A 14,848-nucleotide genomic window follows, 5' to 3' on the forward strand; every position below is an offset into this window, starting at 1 on the left:
TATAAATAACAAAAAAATTGGAAACAACTTAAATATTCATTTTATAGAGTAGTGGTTAAGTAACCTAGGGTACATGCATTCAGAACATTTGCAGCCACTATAGACAGTGTTTTCAAAGAATAGTCAATAATATGGAAAATGATGAAGATATAGTAAATGAAAAGGGCTATTAAAAACTTTAGGGGAAAAAAAGGATATTAAATGGTGTATATGCTATTATTCCAGCAGTTTAAAAACACAAAAACTTTAGTGTAAACAAGTTGGGAAGAACAATCAGACAAATTCTGCAGTTACATTTTCTAAGACGATTGGCCTGGCCCCTTTAAACAAGTCAATGTCAGGAAAACTGGAAAAGATGGAAGGGGCTGTTTTAGATTTAAAAAGACTAGATGCAATGCTTGAATCTTATTTAGACCTGAATTGGTAAAAAGTCTATAAAAGTCCATTTGGGGACAGTTGGTGAAATTTAATTTTAAAAATTTTATTGTGATAATGACATTGGTTTATGTAAGAGATAGTCCTTATTCAAAGTGTGTGTGTGTGTGTGTGTATATATATATATATATATATATATAGAGAGAGAGAGAGAGAGAGAGAGAGAGAGAGAGAGAGAGAACGCGAGAGAGCAAACTTGGCAAAATGTTAACACTTGGTTAATGTAGATGAGGCATATTCTTTCAATTTTTGGTAGATTTAAAGCTTTTTTTAAAGGACATTAGAAAGCAGTTGGAAGAAATACACACAAATGTAAACAGCAGGTAAATTCAGGTGATAGAGTGGGTGCATCCACACTTTTTTTTCTACTTTTCATTGTTTACAAATTTTTCTCAGTTTGTGTAAGTTTTATAATTTATAGAAAATAATTTTAAGGAATCACTGAAAGAAACTTCACACTGGCAGAATTGATCAGAACAGACTCACTCAATAGTGAAGCTTAAAGACAAGATTTTATTAGTGATGTACTGAAGGAAAAATAGAACTTCAGTGAGACAGATTGTTTCCTGGTTTAAATAGCTACTTTTTAGAAGTGCACTACTTTAACTTTGAGTACTCTATAGGTAACCCAATGTAAAAACATACATATTTACCCATATTTGAGCTAATTTTAGTAAAAATTATTTCTGGCCTATTTGGGAACAAGTTTTATGGACTTAAGCTAGGTCCTAAAGATAGCTAGAATCTAGATAGGCAAAGGAGAGGAAGTTCTTCTCTAGTAGAAATATATAACATGAACAAAGGCTTGGAGAAGAAAAAGAGTATATATATTTGGGAAACTTTGAAGAAGCAAATGATATTGAAGGTTTATACTGATGATTATTTGGTAGGTAAATGAAGGTTATGTTACAGAGAGCTTTAAATACAAGAAAAATGAGTTTTAGCTTTATACAATAGAAAATAGAAAGCTATTCAGAAGATTTGAGTATTAATATTAAGAAAGTATGTCTTAGCATTTATCACTTATAAATTAACTAGAGGCCCGATGCATGAAAATTCCTGCAAGAGTAGGGCTTCCTTCCCCTGGCTGCCGGCACCAGCTTCCCTCTGGCACCGGGGACCCGGACTGCTTCCCTCTGGCCGCCCACAGGCACCCGGGACCCCGGCTGCTTCCTTCTGGCCACCCGCAGGCACCCAGGACCCAGGCTGGCTTCCCTCCGGCCCCAGCTTCATCAGGAAGGACGTCCAGAAGACGTCCAGTCTAATTAGCATATTACCCTTTTATTATTATAGATAAACAAAATTAGTCACCTCCCCAAAATAAAATAAAAATTTTATAGCTCTGTGTACAGTCAACTCAAAATGATCACCTCTCTTTTCCTGAATATGTTCTTTGTCATTTTCTCTCCCTCTCCTTTAGATTTGGTAACAAAGAAGAATACATGGCATTCATGAATGATTTTTTAGAACATGAGTGGGGTGGAATGAAGCGCTTTCTTTTGGAGATCTCTAATCCAGACACCATCTCAAACACCCCAGGCTTTGATGGTTACATTGACCTGGGCCGGGAGCTTTCGGTTTTGCATTCCTTACTGTGGGAAGTAGTTTCCCAACTTGATAAGGTAAAGTAGGCTGGAATAGTAAAGGGAGGAGGGAGGTAGAGAACTTGAATGTTCCTAATTCTGCAGAGCATCCACAGGGTGATAGCACTCACCTTTCCGTTAATTGAAAGCAACCTTTTGTCCTGTAAGTCTCAGAATAAATGGTTGTCATTTCTGAGTGAAATATGCACCCTACAAACCAGGAAATTCTAGAAACCCATGAAATTACTTACGTATTTTTCAAGTAATTATCTGCATTAATGGAGTATATATTTCTATAAATAAATAAGTACAGTGTATATAACATATCTAAAAACTTGCCTAGAAACTAATATCTATTATTAGTGTATGTAGCCTTATTCATGTGCAGTAAGATGAGATGAAGCCTTATACAGCAATTTCTAACAAAAGGGTGGACTTCAGAATATAAGGGTGGACTATCATGTTTAATCAGCTTTATCCTTAAGAATTTTTTTGTTGTTATGCTAGTCAGAGGGCTTAATATAACTGTTAGTACTACAGAGTTATGTGGGATCTGAAAATCCTGGTGGTTTCTTTCTCTATAGATGTAAATGAAGAATACAGAAAACAATTGTAATTTTTAATCATTTATTTTCTGACTATAAGCTAAGAATTTTATTATTATAAGCTAAGAATTTTATTATTAAATCTTAATAAGAATTTTATCTTAATAACTAGATATATACCATACCAATCATTTTCTTCCTTCTGGGATTTTGTAAAGAGGAATAGGTTTTATAATGGAGAATAGTCTTAACAGACTTAGGTTAGATTTATCACAATAATTATTTATTGATGCTTTTCTTTACTACAGGTACTTTATAAATATGTTGGTGTGGTATGTTAGAATAACTTCAAAAGACAAAGTTATTTTTCTGTGATGAGAATTTGTTTTCCTTCATTTTTCTATTATCCTTAAAAATGTTCCAATAATATTGGAGGGGTGTAAAACCTATTAATAAAGACCACTTTCCTTAGGAAATGTAAACGGTAGGGTGTCCACTGCTGCTTTAAACATTGTAAAATAATAAACTGTTCCTTATTCTTGAGGACCCCTTCTATACTTGTAGAAATGCCAGCTGGACTTTAAGTTGCAGCTGTGCTGAGGGAAAATCCCTTGACTATGAATCGTGGCTCAAGAAGGTTGAGCATGTAAAGGCATCCTCCAGGTTTCATTTGAGCATGCATTCTACTGATTTGAGCAGGGTTGAAGAATCTCTTGGCTGTTGAAAAACCATAGAAGACCCATAGGCAGCCATGTAAAACTGCCTAACAGTTGAGCGGTCCTATAAGACGCCATGAGAATAAGAATTCCCCAAAGAAAAAAATGACTGAGATGGATAAAACAAGTACTAAAAAGTTATTCTTTGTTGATTAGCTGTATCAGTGAGATGCAGATACAGTTTTCTTGTGAAATAAGCCTGATTTATTCAGGGTCAAGGTCTTTTTAACAGGCTTTGCTGTGTAAATACACTTTCTCCTTTTTTTAAAAAATCTCTGTTTGGTCCTGGGAACCAGGAATACATTTAGACGTATTTTATAGAGAAAGTTTACCTGAGTTTTCTGTGTGTGTTTTTTTTAAAAAAATGGTCATGCTTATGCCAACCTAGTTGGCAATAGTAGGTCCGGGTTCCCAAGATTAAATGGCATAGTTGATAGCAATGTCAACTGTGTGTCCTGGAGTGTTTTGGACCCCTGCATGCAACACTTTCTTGTATGTGGCATGCATTTCTTTCCTCACATAATCCCTTTTCTTTGGAAGTTTTATCACACTAGCCTTTTGGTTAGAAGGTATTTGGTCCTTCCCCTATCCTCACCCCCCTCCCCCAGCTTGATCTACTAGCCTTCCAAAGATTTTGTTTGCTTTGCATGCCTATTTTAGTTGGAATGGCAATATTTTGGTTGTTTTGAGCATGTCTTTTAATTTTTATTTGCATAATCCTAATTTCTATTTCCTTTCTTTCCTCGATGTCTGCTGCACCTTGTTTCGCGTCCTCCATCCATCTCGACGCCATGGTTCCGCTGCTCCATAACAATGCATTATGAACCTGCCACTCCCACATGCAAACACCTACCCTTCCCTCCAACCTACACCCCTTCATCAATGGGCATCATGGTCCCCAAAACAATCTGTGGTGGATGTCGCAATGCTTATTATCCAATTAGGGTGAAAATTCCTTCCTACAGGCGACTGTGGCAAAACTGGGACCTCTCCCTCGCGTTCTTGCTGATATCACCAAGTCTCTGACTAACCCTACGCCAATACAACAGCAACTGAGACGCTTCACTGAGCATAACTCCAGTCCCAATGTCAGTGGAAGCCTCTCCTCCGGGCTGCAGAAAATATTTGAAGACCCTACTGACAGGTATGAAAGAGAATTTGAAGTACTGTCCCAGAGATATAATGTTTAGAGATTTGGCAAAAATATTTTTAACTTATGTGTTGAATTTACAAACTTGAAAGTCTTGAGCAATTGGAAATAATCATCTGATCTGAGATAAAGCCAATTGTTTGTCATAATAATACACAAGATCTAGGATACTTATTTTCTAGAATGATATTGTAAAGTTATATTTAACAAATGCAGTAAAAAAAACTATGTCCTGCTTAATGGAAGACTTAAGGGCTCTATGAAATTGACATTTTTATATATTGTAGCACTCAAAAATCTGGAGAACCTCAGTTAAAAACATTTTGTAATTGGCTGTTTCAGCTACACAGTAGACACAATATTGATGCTTAGACTTTGTTTACTTTGTGTTGGCAAGATTTGTGCCTTTGGCATGGGCCCTTGGGTTGTGCACTTAGAGCCTCTCCTCTTGAACAAATTAAATATGAATTGGGATACCTTGGGAGGGCTTAAAGTCAAACTAGAAAATGGTTGGAATGCTAGTAAAAATGGAAGACAGTGATGGAGTGGTATACACAGTATTATTCCCCACCTTTGGAGAAAAACTAAAATCATTGGATTTTATTCTGAGAATCGTAAGGATGAAATCTGAGCTTAGATGTAAGTATCTGCATTGGGCCTGTGAGCCTTCAGAAGAGTTCATATGCCTGAGTTGAGGAATCTTAACTATGTTGAATGTGTCTCAAGAGTAATTAAGGGTCCTTTCTGTTTCTACAGTGATTTGCATAAACTAAAGTCTCCAAGCCAGGACAACACAGATAGCTATTTCAGGGGGAAAACATTATTGCTGGTTCAGCAAGCCTCCTCCCAGAGCATGACTTATTCTGAGAAGGATGAAAAGGAAGGTAGCCTTCCTAATGGGCGGAGCATCTCCCTCATGGACCTCCAGGACACGCACGCTGCTCAAGTGGAGCATGCGTCCGTCATGCTCGATGTGCCTCTGCGCTTGACCGGGAGTCAGCTTTCCATAACCCAGGTCGCCAGCATCAAGCAGCTGCGGGAAACCCAAAGCACACCCCAGAGTGCACCCCAAGTCAGAAGGCCCCTGCACCCAGCCTTGAACCAGCCAGGCAGCCTCCAGCCCTTGTCATTCCAAAACCCTGTCTATCACCTCAGTAACCCAATCCCAGCAATGCCAAAGGCCTCCGTGGATTCCAGTTTGGAGAACCTAAGCACTGCCAGTTCCAGAAGCCAAAGTAACAGTGAAGACTTCAAACTCAGTGGACCCAGCAATAGCAGCATGGAAGACTTCAGCAAACGTAGCACTCAGAGCGAGGACTTCTCCAGGCGGCACACTATGCCAGACAGACACATACCTCTTGCTCTGCCCCGGCAAAATAGTACTGGGCAGGCGCAAATCCGAAAAATGGACCACGCCGGATTAGGTGCCCGTGCTAAAGCCGCGCCATCCCTGCCACACAGTGCTTCCTTACGGAGCACGGGGAGCATGTCGGTGGCCTCAGCAGCCCTGGTGGCCGAGCCTGTGCAGAATGGAAGCCGGTCCCGGCAGCAGTCCTCTTCTTCCAGAGAGAGCCCTGTTCCCAAAGTGAGAGCAATCCAGAGACAGCAGACACAGCAGGTAGGGCGAGTGCTGGGTGACCTGGCTTCTATCTGGTCCAACTGTTTCCTCGGGTCTGTGTAGATATCATTGGGAAACCCCATTGCTAACAAGGTCTCCACTTAAAAATATTTCTGCCACCTTTAAATGGAAAGAGGAAATAAAAGGTTTGGGAGGCTTCTAGTGAGGTGAGGCAACAGAGTGTAGCTTGACTCATCACCCTGAGGACACTGTAACAACCACGCAGGGGCCTTGCCTTCCCTTCACTCAGCACTGAGAACAGATCCATTATGTTGAATGAATAATTACACACTTAAACTATGGAATCTAAAGGCCAAATCAACTAGAAAATATTTGGGGACCTGGACATTAATTCTCCCTAAATATTTTTTCTTAAGCTTCCAAAATAAAGTTTTGTATTCTGAGCCAAGAGTTTAATATAACTACTCCCTACTCTATCCTCCAGCTCCCTCTGGAAATATCAAGTCCCTTGTGCCTTTTCCTGGAAATCGCTAGGAAAATAAACAACTGAACACCGATAGTGACAAAGTAAAGGAGGTGGGGGTGGATAGATACACAGGTGGTTGACAAGTATTCTAAACATTTACCACTTCCTTATAATTTCTCTTTACATCTGGCGGGGGGAATTTGTGGCCCACAGGTCTGCAAAATCATTTGGTCTGGCCCTGCCAAGGCATTAGGGGTGAGTTAATTAAATGTTTGACAAAGTGTAGTAGGCTAATTTTTAAGTTGATAATTTTGTATGGCCTGTGAATGATATAAATATCCAAATAGCCCTTGGCAGTAAAAAGGTTCCCACCCCTGCTTTACAAGCATAAGCCCAGCTAGTGTCCTACCCAATATTAATATAAGATTGGTAAAATCTTTTCTTCTTGATAAAAAGGTTTCCCAAGAGGCAACAATATATATTTTGTTCTTTGAAGTAAACTAAAAACCTTAGGAATATGTATGAGTGTGTGTGTGTGTGTGTGTGTGTGAGTGTGAGTGAGAGAGAGAGAGAGAGAGAGAGAGGAGAATATTTCTTACTTTATTTGAAAAAGATTTTTCTCCCGAAAAGTTTTGTATTTATTGAATTTTTTGAAACCTAATCATACTTTATAAGTACTAGGAAGCTTTGTGATTTAAAAAAGGCCTTTGTCAGCCAAATAACTTGTCAGGGGAGACTAAAATAAAACCCCAATGTATCTCTTTAATATATTTGCATTTTTATAGGTAGGCCTTTACTAATTTGGCTGCTTTTGCCTCCATTCTGCTGTGATCAGAGTTCTTGCTCCTACTTTGATAACTATTGTTTAATTATTGTTTAAAAAGTAGAACATTTGCAGAATTCTTGGATGCAGAGAAAGAGGAAGGGATGGAAAACATGTCCAACTTCAGCTGATTCTGGTGGCTGACTTCCTGGGCAAAACTTCCTAGTTAGCCATTCTTTCCTAGGAAGTAAAGGTTTTCTTCAGTCTTAAATTTTTCATTTTTATTTTGTTGTATTTTTCCAAATTTACCAATTCATTTGATTTAATAAGCATTTTCATTTAAAGAAAAGGAAAATTATCCTCCTATATAATAAAGAGGTAATATGCAAATTGACCATCACTTCAACACACAAGATGGCCACCCCCATGTGGACACAAGATGGCTGCCACAAGTTGGCTGCCACAAGATGGCCAGCAGGGGAGGGCAGTTGTGGGTGATCAGGCCAGCAGGGGTGGGCAATTGGGGAGGGACCAGGCCTGCAAGGGAGGGCAATTGGGGGCGATCAGGCCTGCAGGGGAGGGCAGTTGGGGGCGACCAGGCCTGCAGGGGAGGGCAATTGGCAACCAAGCTGACAAGGGAGGGAAGTTAGGGATGACCAGGCCAGCAGGGGGAGGACAGTTGTGGGGGACCCGGCCTGCAGGGGAGGAGAGGGACAGGACACGGAAGGACATCTACTTACTTTTAAGGTTGACAGTGGATGTCAGCCCAGCCCTGAACAGGAGAGGAATGCTCACCCATTCCTCCTTTAGTCATCAATTCCCAGGGCTCATGACTCAGAAAGATTATTCAATTGTTCGTTACAATATTTGTGCTATAGGAAAATATAACACCTATCACATAGCACTCAGTACATGTTTCTATAGGTGATAGATGGGCAGTAATAAATGTATACAGTCTCCAAACAACCAATTTAAAATTTTGTCACAGCCATTAATGCATTGAAGAATGTCTATATTATATTGCCATAAAGTGAGGCATAGCCACAGTGAGATGTCCAAGCACAGCTTTAAATAGTCACCTTTGCTTATGCCTTTGCTGGTACTGCCACCTCATATCAGTTAAACCATAAATCACTATATTTTGATTGCTCATGTTTCTGGTTTTTCTACACTGGCTTTTTCTAGGCAGATGGTTCATTCTTTCGAATTTATGTTATTTTTTTTAAATTCCTTTCTGTTTATTGCTTGCTCTTCTCATCTTACTCCCATGAAGCCTCTGAAATTCTATATAATCAGCGCATTTTTCAGGCAAATTCCTTTACATATTATAATTGCAAATTGTGTTAGAGAATTCTTCTCTCCCCAAAACTAGAGGACTTCTTTGTGGGGATTGTTCTGTAGGCGTCTGCAATTATCAGTGGCTTTGTCCTGTGCAAATTCCATTTATATCTGAGCACAAAGGAGCAGCCATTGTTGGCACTGTAACTAGCCTCAGTCTCCTCCATTTACTGAGTAAGAAGGAAATAAAATTCCAGGAAAACAATCTACAGAGGGATTTTTTTTCCAGGAAACATTAATTTTTGTCCCTTTTCAGCCTCTGTGTGGATTTATGTTTTCTCATTTTCCTCTTCATTTTGTTTTTCATGCATCATGTACTCTGTACGCATAAAACACTTATCTGCAATGTCTGAGTTGTTCAGATATAGCATGTTACCTAAACTTAGAAGTTCAAATTTGAAGAAGCTCTTAAAATTGGTATTTGACCAGCCTATTGGAATGATGCTGTAGTTTTCACATTTGGATTTGTTGACCCTCCCCTAAACCAACCTCTTCAAGCACTCTCGGCATTTACTTAGTAATTTAATCCACCCATCTTTGGTGTTGATAGCAGAAGTGTTGTTATTCATTGATGGGAACCTGACCATTTCAGACTGTGGAGAAGCTGAAACCAACAAGTCTCATTTATACATAGTAAATACTAGCAAGGAACCAGGGAGCTGCCCCTTCTCAGTTGTCCTCAGCATAGCCAGGCTATGAGTAATTATAGGGTCAGCGAAACTGCTCCTCAGGCCCTTTTGCCCTAAAGTATCATGATTGTTCCCAGAAAAACCCTATACAGCTTTATCTCAAGAGGGAGATGTTCTTAGTAGGAATTCCTACTCCTTTACTTTTTGTCTTTTTTTCATCCTTCATTTTCTTTAATGATCCACTATTGAAAGTCAGTGGCCGTAAAAGCTCTTCCTGAGGCTACAGCGAAGCAAAGTGGGATCTGAATCACTTACCAACCTCTCTTTCAATGTCTTTGTCTATAAACTGGAGGTAATAAGTTCTATATATCCAGCTTATGAAGAAGATGGAATAATTATTGGAGAAAAGCCTTTGCTGCACTTTATTACTACATGTAGTAATAAAGTGTAGTTTATTACTAAGAGGAGGTTTAGAGGAAAAACAATGTATCTTTCCCTTAGTAATAAATTATAATAATGAATTCTGTCTAGAGTATTAATTAGTAAATAACTCAAATATTGACAGTCTAATTAGGAAATAAGACCAGCACATGTAAGACCAATAGAAAAAAATGTAAACAGTATATAGTTTTTTTATATGAAGAATATATTACAACAAAAAATAATTTTGAAACAAAAATCACCTCTATTTTCTTCCAGTCTAACACAATAACTAATTTTGATTTGTTCAATATTACTTTTCCATCTCTTTATAATTGTGTAAAGGTTTTATCATGAATACAAGGCATAGTTAATATTGGTCACTTATTTTTTCAACAGTTATTTACTACCTACCATATGCCACAAAAAGTGCTAGGTTATATTAGGAAGTGGTTGAAAATCAGATTCAACCAATAAAATAGGAATAGACCTGAATGCCCAGTTTCCATTGTACAATCTCTCATAATTCATTGGACATTGTTAATCCTGGAGATATGGTAGCTACCACCATCACCAATAGAAAGAAACCACTCATTTTTATGGCTTCTCATTTAACAGTTAAAGCTGAGATTACCCTAAGGAACTGCTATTTTTAATATGTTTTTAGGGGCTAAAGTTTCTCCTTAGTGGGTTCTTAGGAGTATTTAGTTTGAGGTACATATAGAGGCACTCAACACCATAACAAATCACAGGGAAAGAAAGTTTATTCAAGCAACATCTTGTTAACTTGTATAAAGCAGAAAGCTATTGAATTAGCTGCCTTGATGTAATAAGTTCCAAACAGTGAAGTTGTTATTAGTTTTGGTGGCTACTTTAGCTCAAACTACTATTGAATAGTAGAAAACAGGGATCATAGTTATGTCTTCCAACATTAGTTCTCTTTGTGAAACATAACTAGTGGATGAGCTGTCTTGGAGGATGCTAATAAGTATTTCTGATGCAGGTTCAGTCACCTGTGGACTCTGCCACAATGTCCCCAGTAGAGAGGACAGCAGCCTGGGTTCTGAACAATGGGCAGTATGAAGAGGATGTGGAAGAAACTGAGCAAAATCAAGATGAAGCCAAGCATGCTGAGAAGGTAGAACCAAGTCTGTCTTTATTGGCGTATTGCCCCACAGTGATGGGCCACAAAAGGGTTGTCTAGCCAAGGACCTGCTCTGCCCCTCCCCAGCTTCAGCTCCACCTCTTATGTTAACCATCATGTACATATCTATAAATAATAACTAGTAGTGTCCTCATGTGGAAATACACAGAAAATGTCCATTAAGCTGGGGTGGAGGGCACCAGCTCTATTTTCTTTTTATGTAGGTTGCCTTAATTTGGAGAATACTCTTAAGTTTCTAGTAATTTTAGGCACTTATAGTGTTTCTATAAACTGGTTGGTACTCTTCATCCAAGACCAAAGTTTCCCTTAGACTAGACTTTCTTTCTCTGTCTTGGTAATGATTTTTTGTTTGTTTTTTCTTTTTGTCTTTTCTAGATAAAAAAACTTTTGGTCTTATAGATGATTTTTTAAAAAGATATCTATTGACTCAGTTTTTGTTTTTAAAGTTGACATGGAAAAAAATTATCAAACAAGAACTTGACACCATGTATGGCATTATCTTATTTAACTAAGAACCAGACAACTAGCTTCTGCTTACCTATCAGCATGATCCGAAACATGCTCATTGATGCAGTCTTCCTCTTCAAACTGTCCTAAAAATTGTCATCTTTGACCTTCTGGATTAAATCATCATTTAGGACCATGTTGTTGAAGAAGCTAATTGTCTGATTGTCAATTAAATGAAACATTATGTGAAAATAGATTGCATTCTACAAATTATTGTACAGATTTATCACTAATTCCTAATGAATTTATGTAGACCATCTGTAATAAGGTTATGCTTCTCACCTTGCCTAGAAATTTGACATTCCAGTGTACTCAAACCCCACACCCAGCAACTTCAGTACAAGAAAGAGCCGTGTAACCAATTGAATTACATAAAGCTTTACTTTTGTAAAGCTTTTGCGAGAAAACAGACCTATGTGTTGAGAAAGGAGAACTAAATTGGACAGGTGAACCACATCGTAAAAAAGGGCCAAGAGGCAGTATCCATCAGCCCTAAAGTACTTATAGACCTTTGGCTTAATGCTTGTGACCTGAATATTTTATACTTTTCTAGTTGGGGAGAAAGAAGCAATAGTCTACTCTGCCATAAATTTCTAGTTACTTATTTAGTAGTGCTTAACATTATAGAAATGTTGGGTGTTCTCTACAGGGCTGATTCTAGTAGAGTGAAGGAACAATGAGCCGAGCTCCGTCTGAGATCCTACAGTACAGGCAATGACAGAACCTTTCTCGTCAACAACTGGCTTTTGGCTCATTTTAAGTGATTTGTCAGGCTTCTGAGTGCTTGATCATTTTATTTTCCTACTCCTATTTGATGCCATCACAGATTGGATGCGGCTTGCAGGAGCTGGTAGTTTAATGTGGAGAGAGACACATTAATATATAGATTTGGAATGCCAAGTTAACAATATAAATGTAATTTTAGGAGAAGGGCAGAGCTTCATTCCCATTTGTGCCTGTTGATAATTTTCAAGAACATCAGCAATAGGTGGGATGGCAGCTCGGATGGTATCCAGCTACCTTGCCTCAGAGGGTTTCTTTTTTCAAAAGCAAATCCCTGATTCTACAACTTGTGTAACTCCTTTTTCTGTCCTCTAGTATGAACAGGAAATCACTAAACTGAAGGAGCGCCTGCGAGTGTCCAGCCGGAGGCTAGAGGAGTATGAGCGCCGGCTGCTGGTGCAGGAGCAGCAGATGCAGAAGCTGCTGCTGGAGTACAAGGCCCGGCTGGAGGACAGCGAGGAACGGTTGCGCCGGCAGCAAGAAGAGAAGGACAGCCAGATGAAGAGCATCATCAGCAGGTTAGAGGGTCACCTGGAAATGGGGGTGGGTAGCCAGGCACACAAAGAGGTGGAAAGAGGAGCCAGAGACTCCTCAAGGAACGGCAGCAGTGCCACTTGCAACTCTGCGTATGCTCATGGTACTTAGTACAAAGGTGATGACTGGTTCTGTCTGTTAAATTTTCCAAGTGGGAGACCTCTGTGCACTTCCTTTGAGATAGAGGTGGTCTGTTTTCTTTCATCGTAACAATTAGGAAAAATAAAAACTTAATGATGCACTTGAGAGGCCTTAGAGGAGAACTGGGTTTTAAAAACCTAAGTATTCAGTGTCCAAGACTAACTTAGTTTTTCACAGAAGTTTCCAAAAACAGGGAAGGAAGTTTGTCTTGGTTAGGGCAAGAGAACCAAGAGAAGAGAGTGCCAAGGATGTCACGGGAGACTAAGGGAATGTTAATTTTACCCAACACTCAGCACTTACTATGGGCCTGGCTCATTTCTGAGTCCTTTACAGATTGTTTAATCTGTTAGTAATAATTTGTTTAATGCCAACGTCTGAGGTAGGCATATTACTATTCTCATTTTACAAATAAAGAAATAAGCAACAGGTTAAGTCACTTGCACATGGTCACCTAACAGTGCAACCAAGATGTGAAGCCAGGCTCAAGCTCCAGAGTCCATGCTCAGTAACCACTGTGCTTGCATCTTGTCAAAAGCTGTGGAAGGTCAGGTAAACTGAAGACAGAAGAGGTCTGCTGTTTCAGCCGTACAGTCTTACTGAGGGCAGTTTGATGGGGTTTAAACATCAGTGGGGTGAGATGTAAATGGTGGATGAGAAAGAAACTAGACCCACTAAGTATAGAGTCCTCTTTGAGGACCAACCTCTGCAGGGAACAGAAAGGATAGCTATCACAGGGTAACTTGAGATTAAGAGGAAATTGTTGGGTTTTTGTTGACTGGTTTGATATTTTAAGATGAAATGAGTTGTGCTGAGGGATCTGAGGGAAGAAGTGACCATGGAAATACTGTCACAGAGGAGATGAAAATGTGAGTGACCTAGTCACAGGTAGAGAAATTAATGTTGGGTGTCTTCCAAGGTAGGAGAGAAGAAAGAGCACACGGTTTCAGATATCTAATTGGGATGGAGTGGAAATATTGAACTAGGAGGAGTTTGGATTTCTTGTCCTCTGTGTTCGTTATGAAGCCCTCTCTTTGAAGATGCTGAAATGTCCTTCCTGCCACTTTCTAGGCTAATGGCTGTGGAAGAGGAATTGAAGAAGGATCATGCTGAGATGCAAGCAGTTATTGATGCAAAGCAGAAAATAATTGATGCACAGGTAAGCAGGCTCGGAATCTGGTAGAAGGCACTTGTTTATAATAACTGTCATTTCCTGACTTCCCGTCCCTTTTGCATGCCAAGGCACGTACTGGAAAATGGGTCACTGGGAAGTTCTCAGCATTACCTTTTGAAGATTTCTATATGATCTCTCACTTCTCCTTTCTTTTACTAGTGACAAGTCTGTTAACCCAGCAAAGTATTAGCGTGCTTAGTACAGTTGCTTGACAGATCTCAACCTAGTGCATGATGGGGTTTACTTCTTTCCTTATAGAAAGTAGGGCGTTCTCTAGGTAATAGCTGTGAAAAGTAACTGCATGTGTCTGGCTTGTGACCTCCACTGACCATTGCTTGGCTGTGATGTTCACGGTCTTGTCAGTCACGTCCACTGTGCCATCAACCTCTAGCCCCCAACTGTAGGGGAGAGACAAGGTTGTCAAAGGTACCCTTCCTTATTCCTTTCTTTCAAGGCTTGGCATTGATGCTTGGAATTTGCTTGGTTGTTGGCTGTGCTTAGAGAGCCTCTTTCGATTGATGAAATCAGTCTGGGCCTTTGCTCACTCTATACCTGTGACAGCAATGGTGTGATGACTGCCAAGAGTACCTCACAGGGACATATCAATGTTCAGAACAAAATCCAGCAGGCAGAAAATGTTTCTTAATTCTTTTTCATTTTATCAATGCAACATATAGTCGTATGTCTTAGAAAGAAACAAATCACAAAAGGCAGGTGCAGTTTTGAGACTGTCTGGTCTACCCACTGAATGTGTCACCTGCCTGAAGACAACCCAGCCAGGTGTGCATTTCTCACCCTTAAGTACATACCATATCCCTCAGCTGTAAAATAAAACTGGGAGCAAGGACTTCATGTTCTGCTCTCTTCTCTGCACGTCAGTCTGTGTTAGAGCTCCCATTGTTCTGAAATAGGCCCTTGCCAAC

At 39.5% G+C, this 14,848-nt stretch overlaps 1 protein-coding gene across 3 annotated transcripts in view; it reads left to right on the forward strand.

Annotated features, from left to right (window-relative positions):
• The window catches only part of RASAL2 (RAS protein activator like 2), a 264,165-nt gene that overhangs the window by 243,674 nt on the left and 5,643 nt on the right, over positions 1-14,848 (forward strand). For 2 of the 3 annotated variants that reach the window (XM_008145887.3, XM_054712291.1), the window contains exons 12-17: positions 1,856-2,057; positions 4,224-4,423; positions 5,186-6,047; positions 10,628-10,762; positions 12,395-12,597; positions 13,823-13,910. In XM_008145887.3, coding sequence (XP_008144109.2) covers positions 1,856-2,057; positions 4,224-4,423; positions 5,186-6,047; positions 10,628-10,762; positions 12,395-12,597; positions 13,823-13,910 — 1,690 coding nt within the window. The remainder of the gene's footprint in view (positions 1-1,855; positions 2,058-4,223; positions 4,424-5,185; positions 6,048-10,627; positions 10,763-12,394; positions 12,598-13,822; positions 13,911-14,848) is intronic. The other variant, XM_008145888.3, reaches the window with a different exon arrangement.

The sequence above is a fragment of the Eptesicus fuscus genome, chromosome 22 (genome assembly GCF_027574615.1).
Source record: "Eptesicus fuscus isolate TK198812 chromosome 22, DD_ASM_mEF_20220401, whole genome shotgun sequence".
NCBI classification, from domain to species: Eukaryota; Metazoa; Chordata; class Mammalia; order Chiroptera; family Vespertilionidae; genus Eptesicus; species Eptesicus fuscus.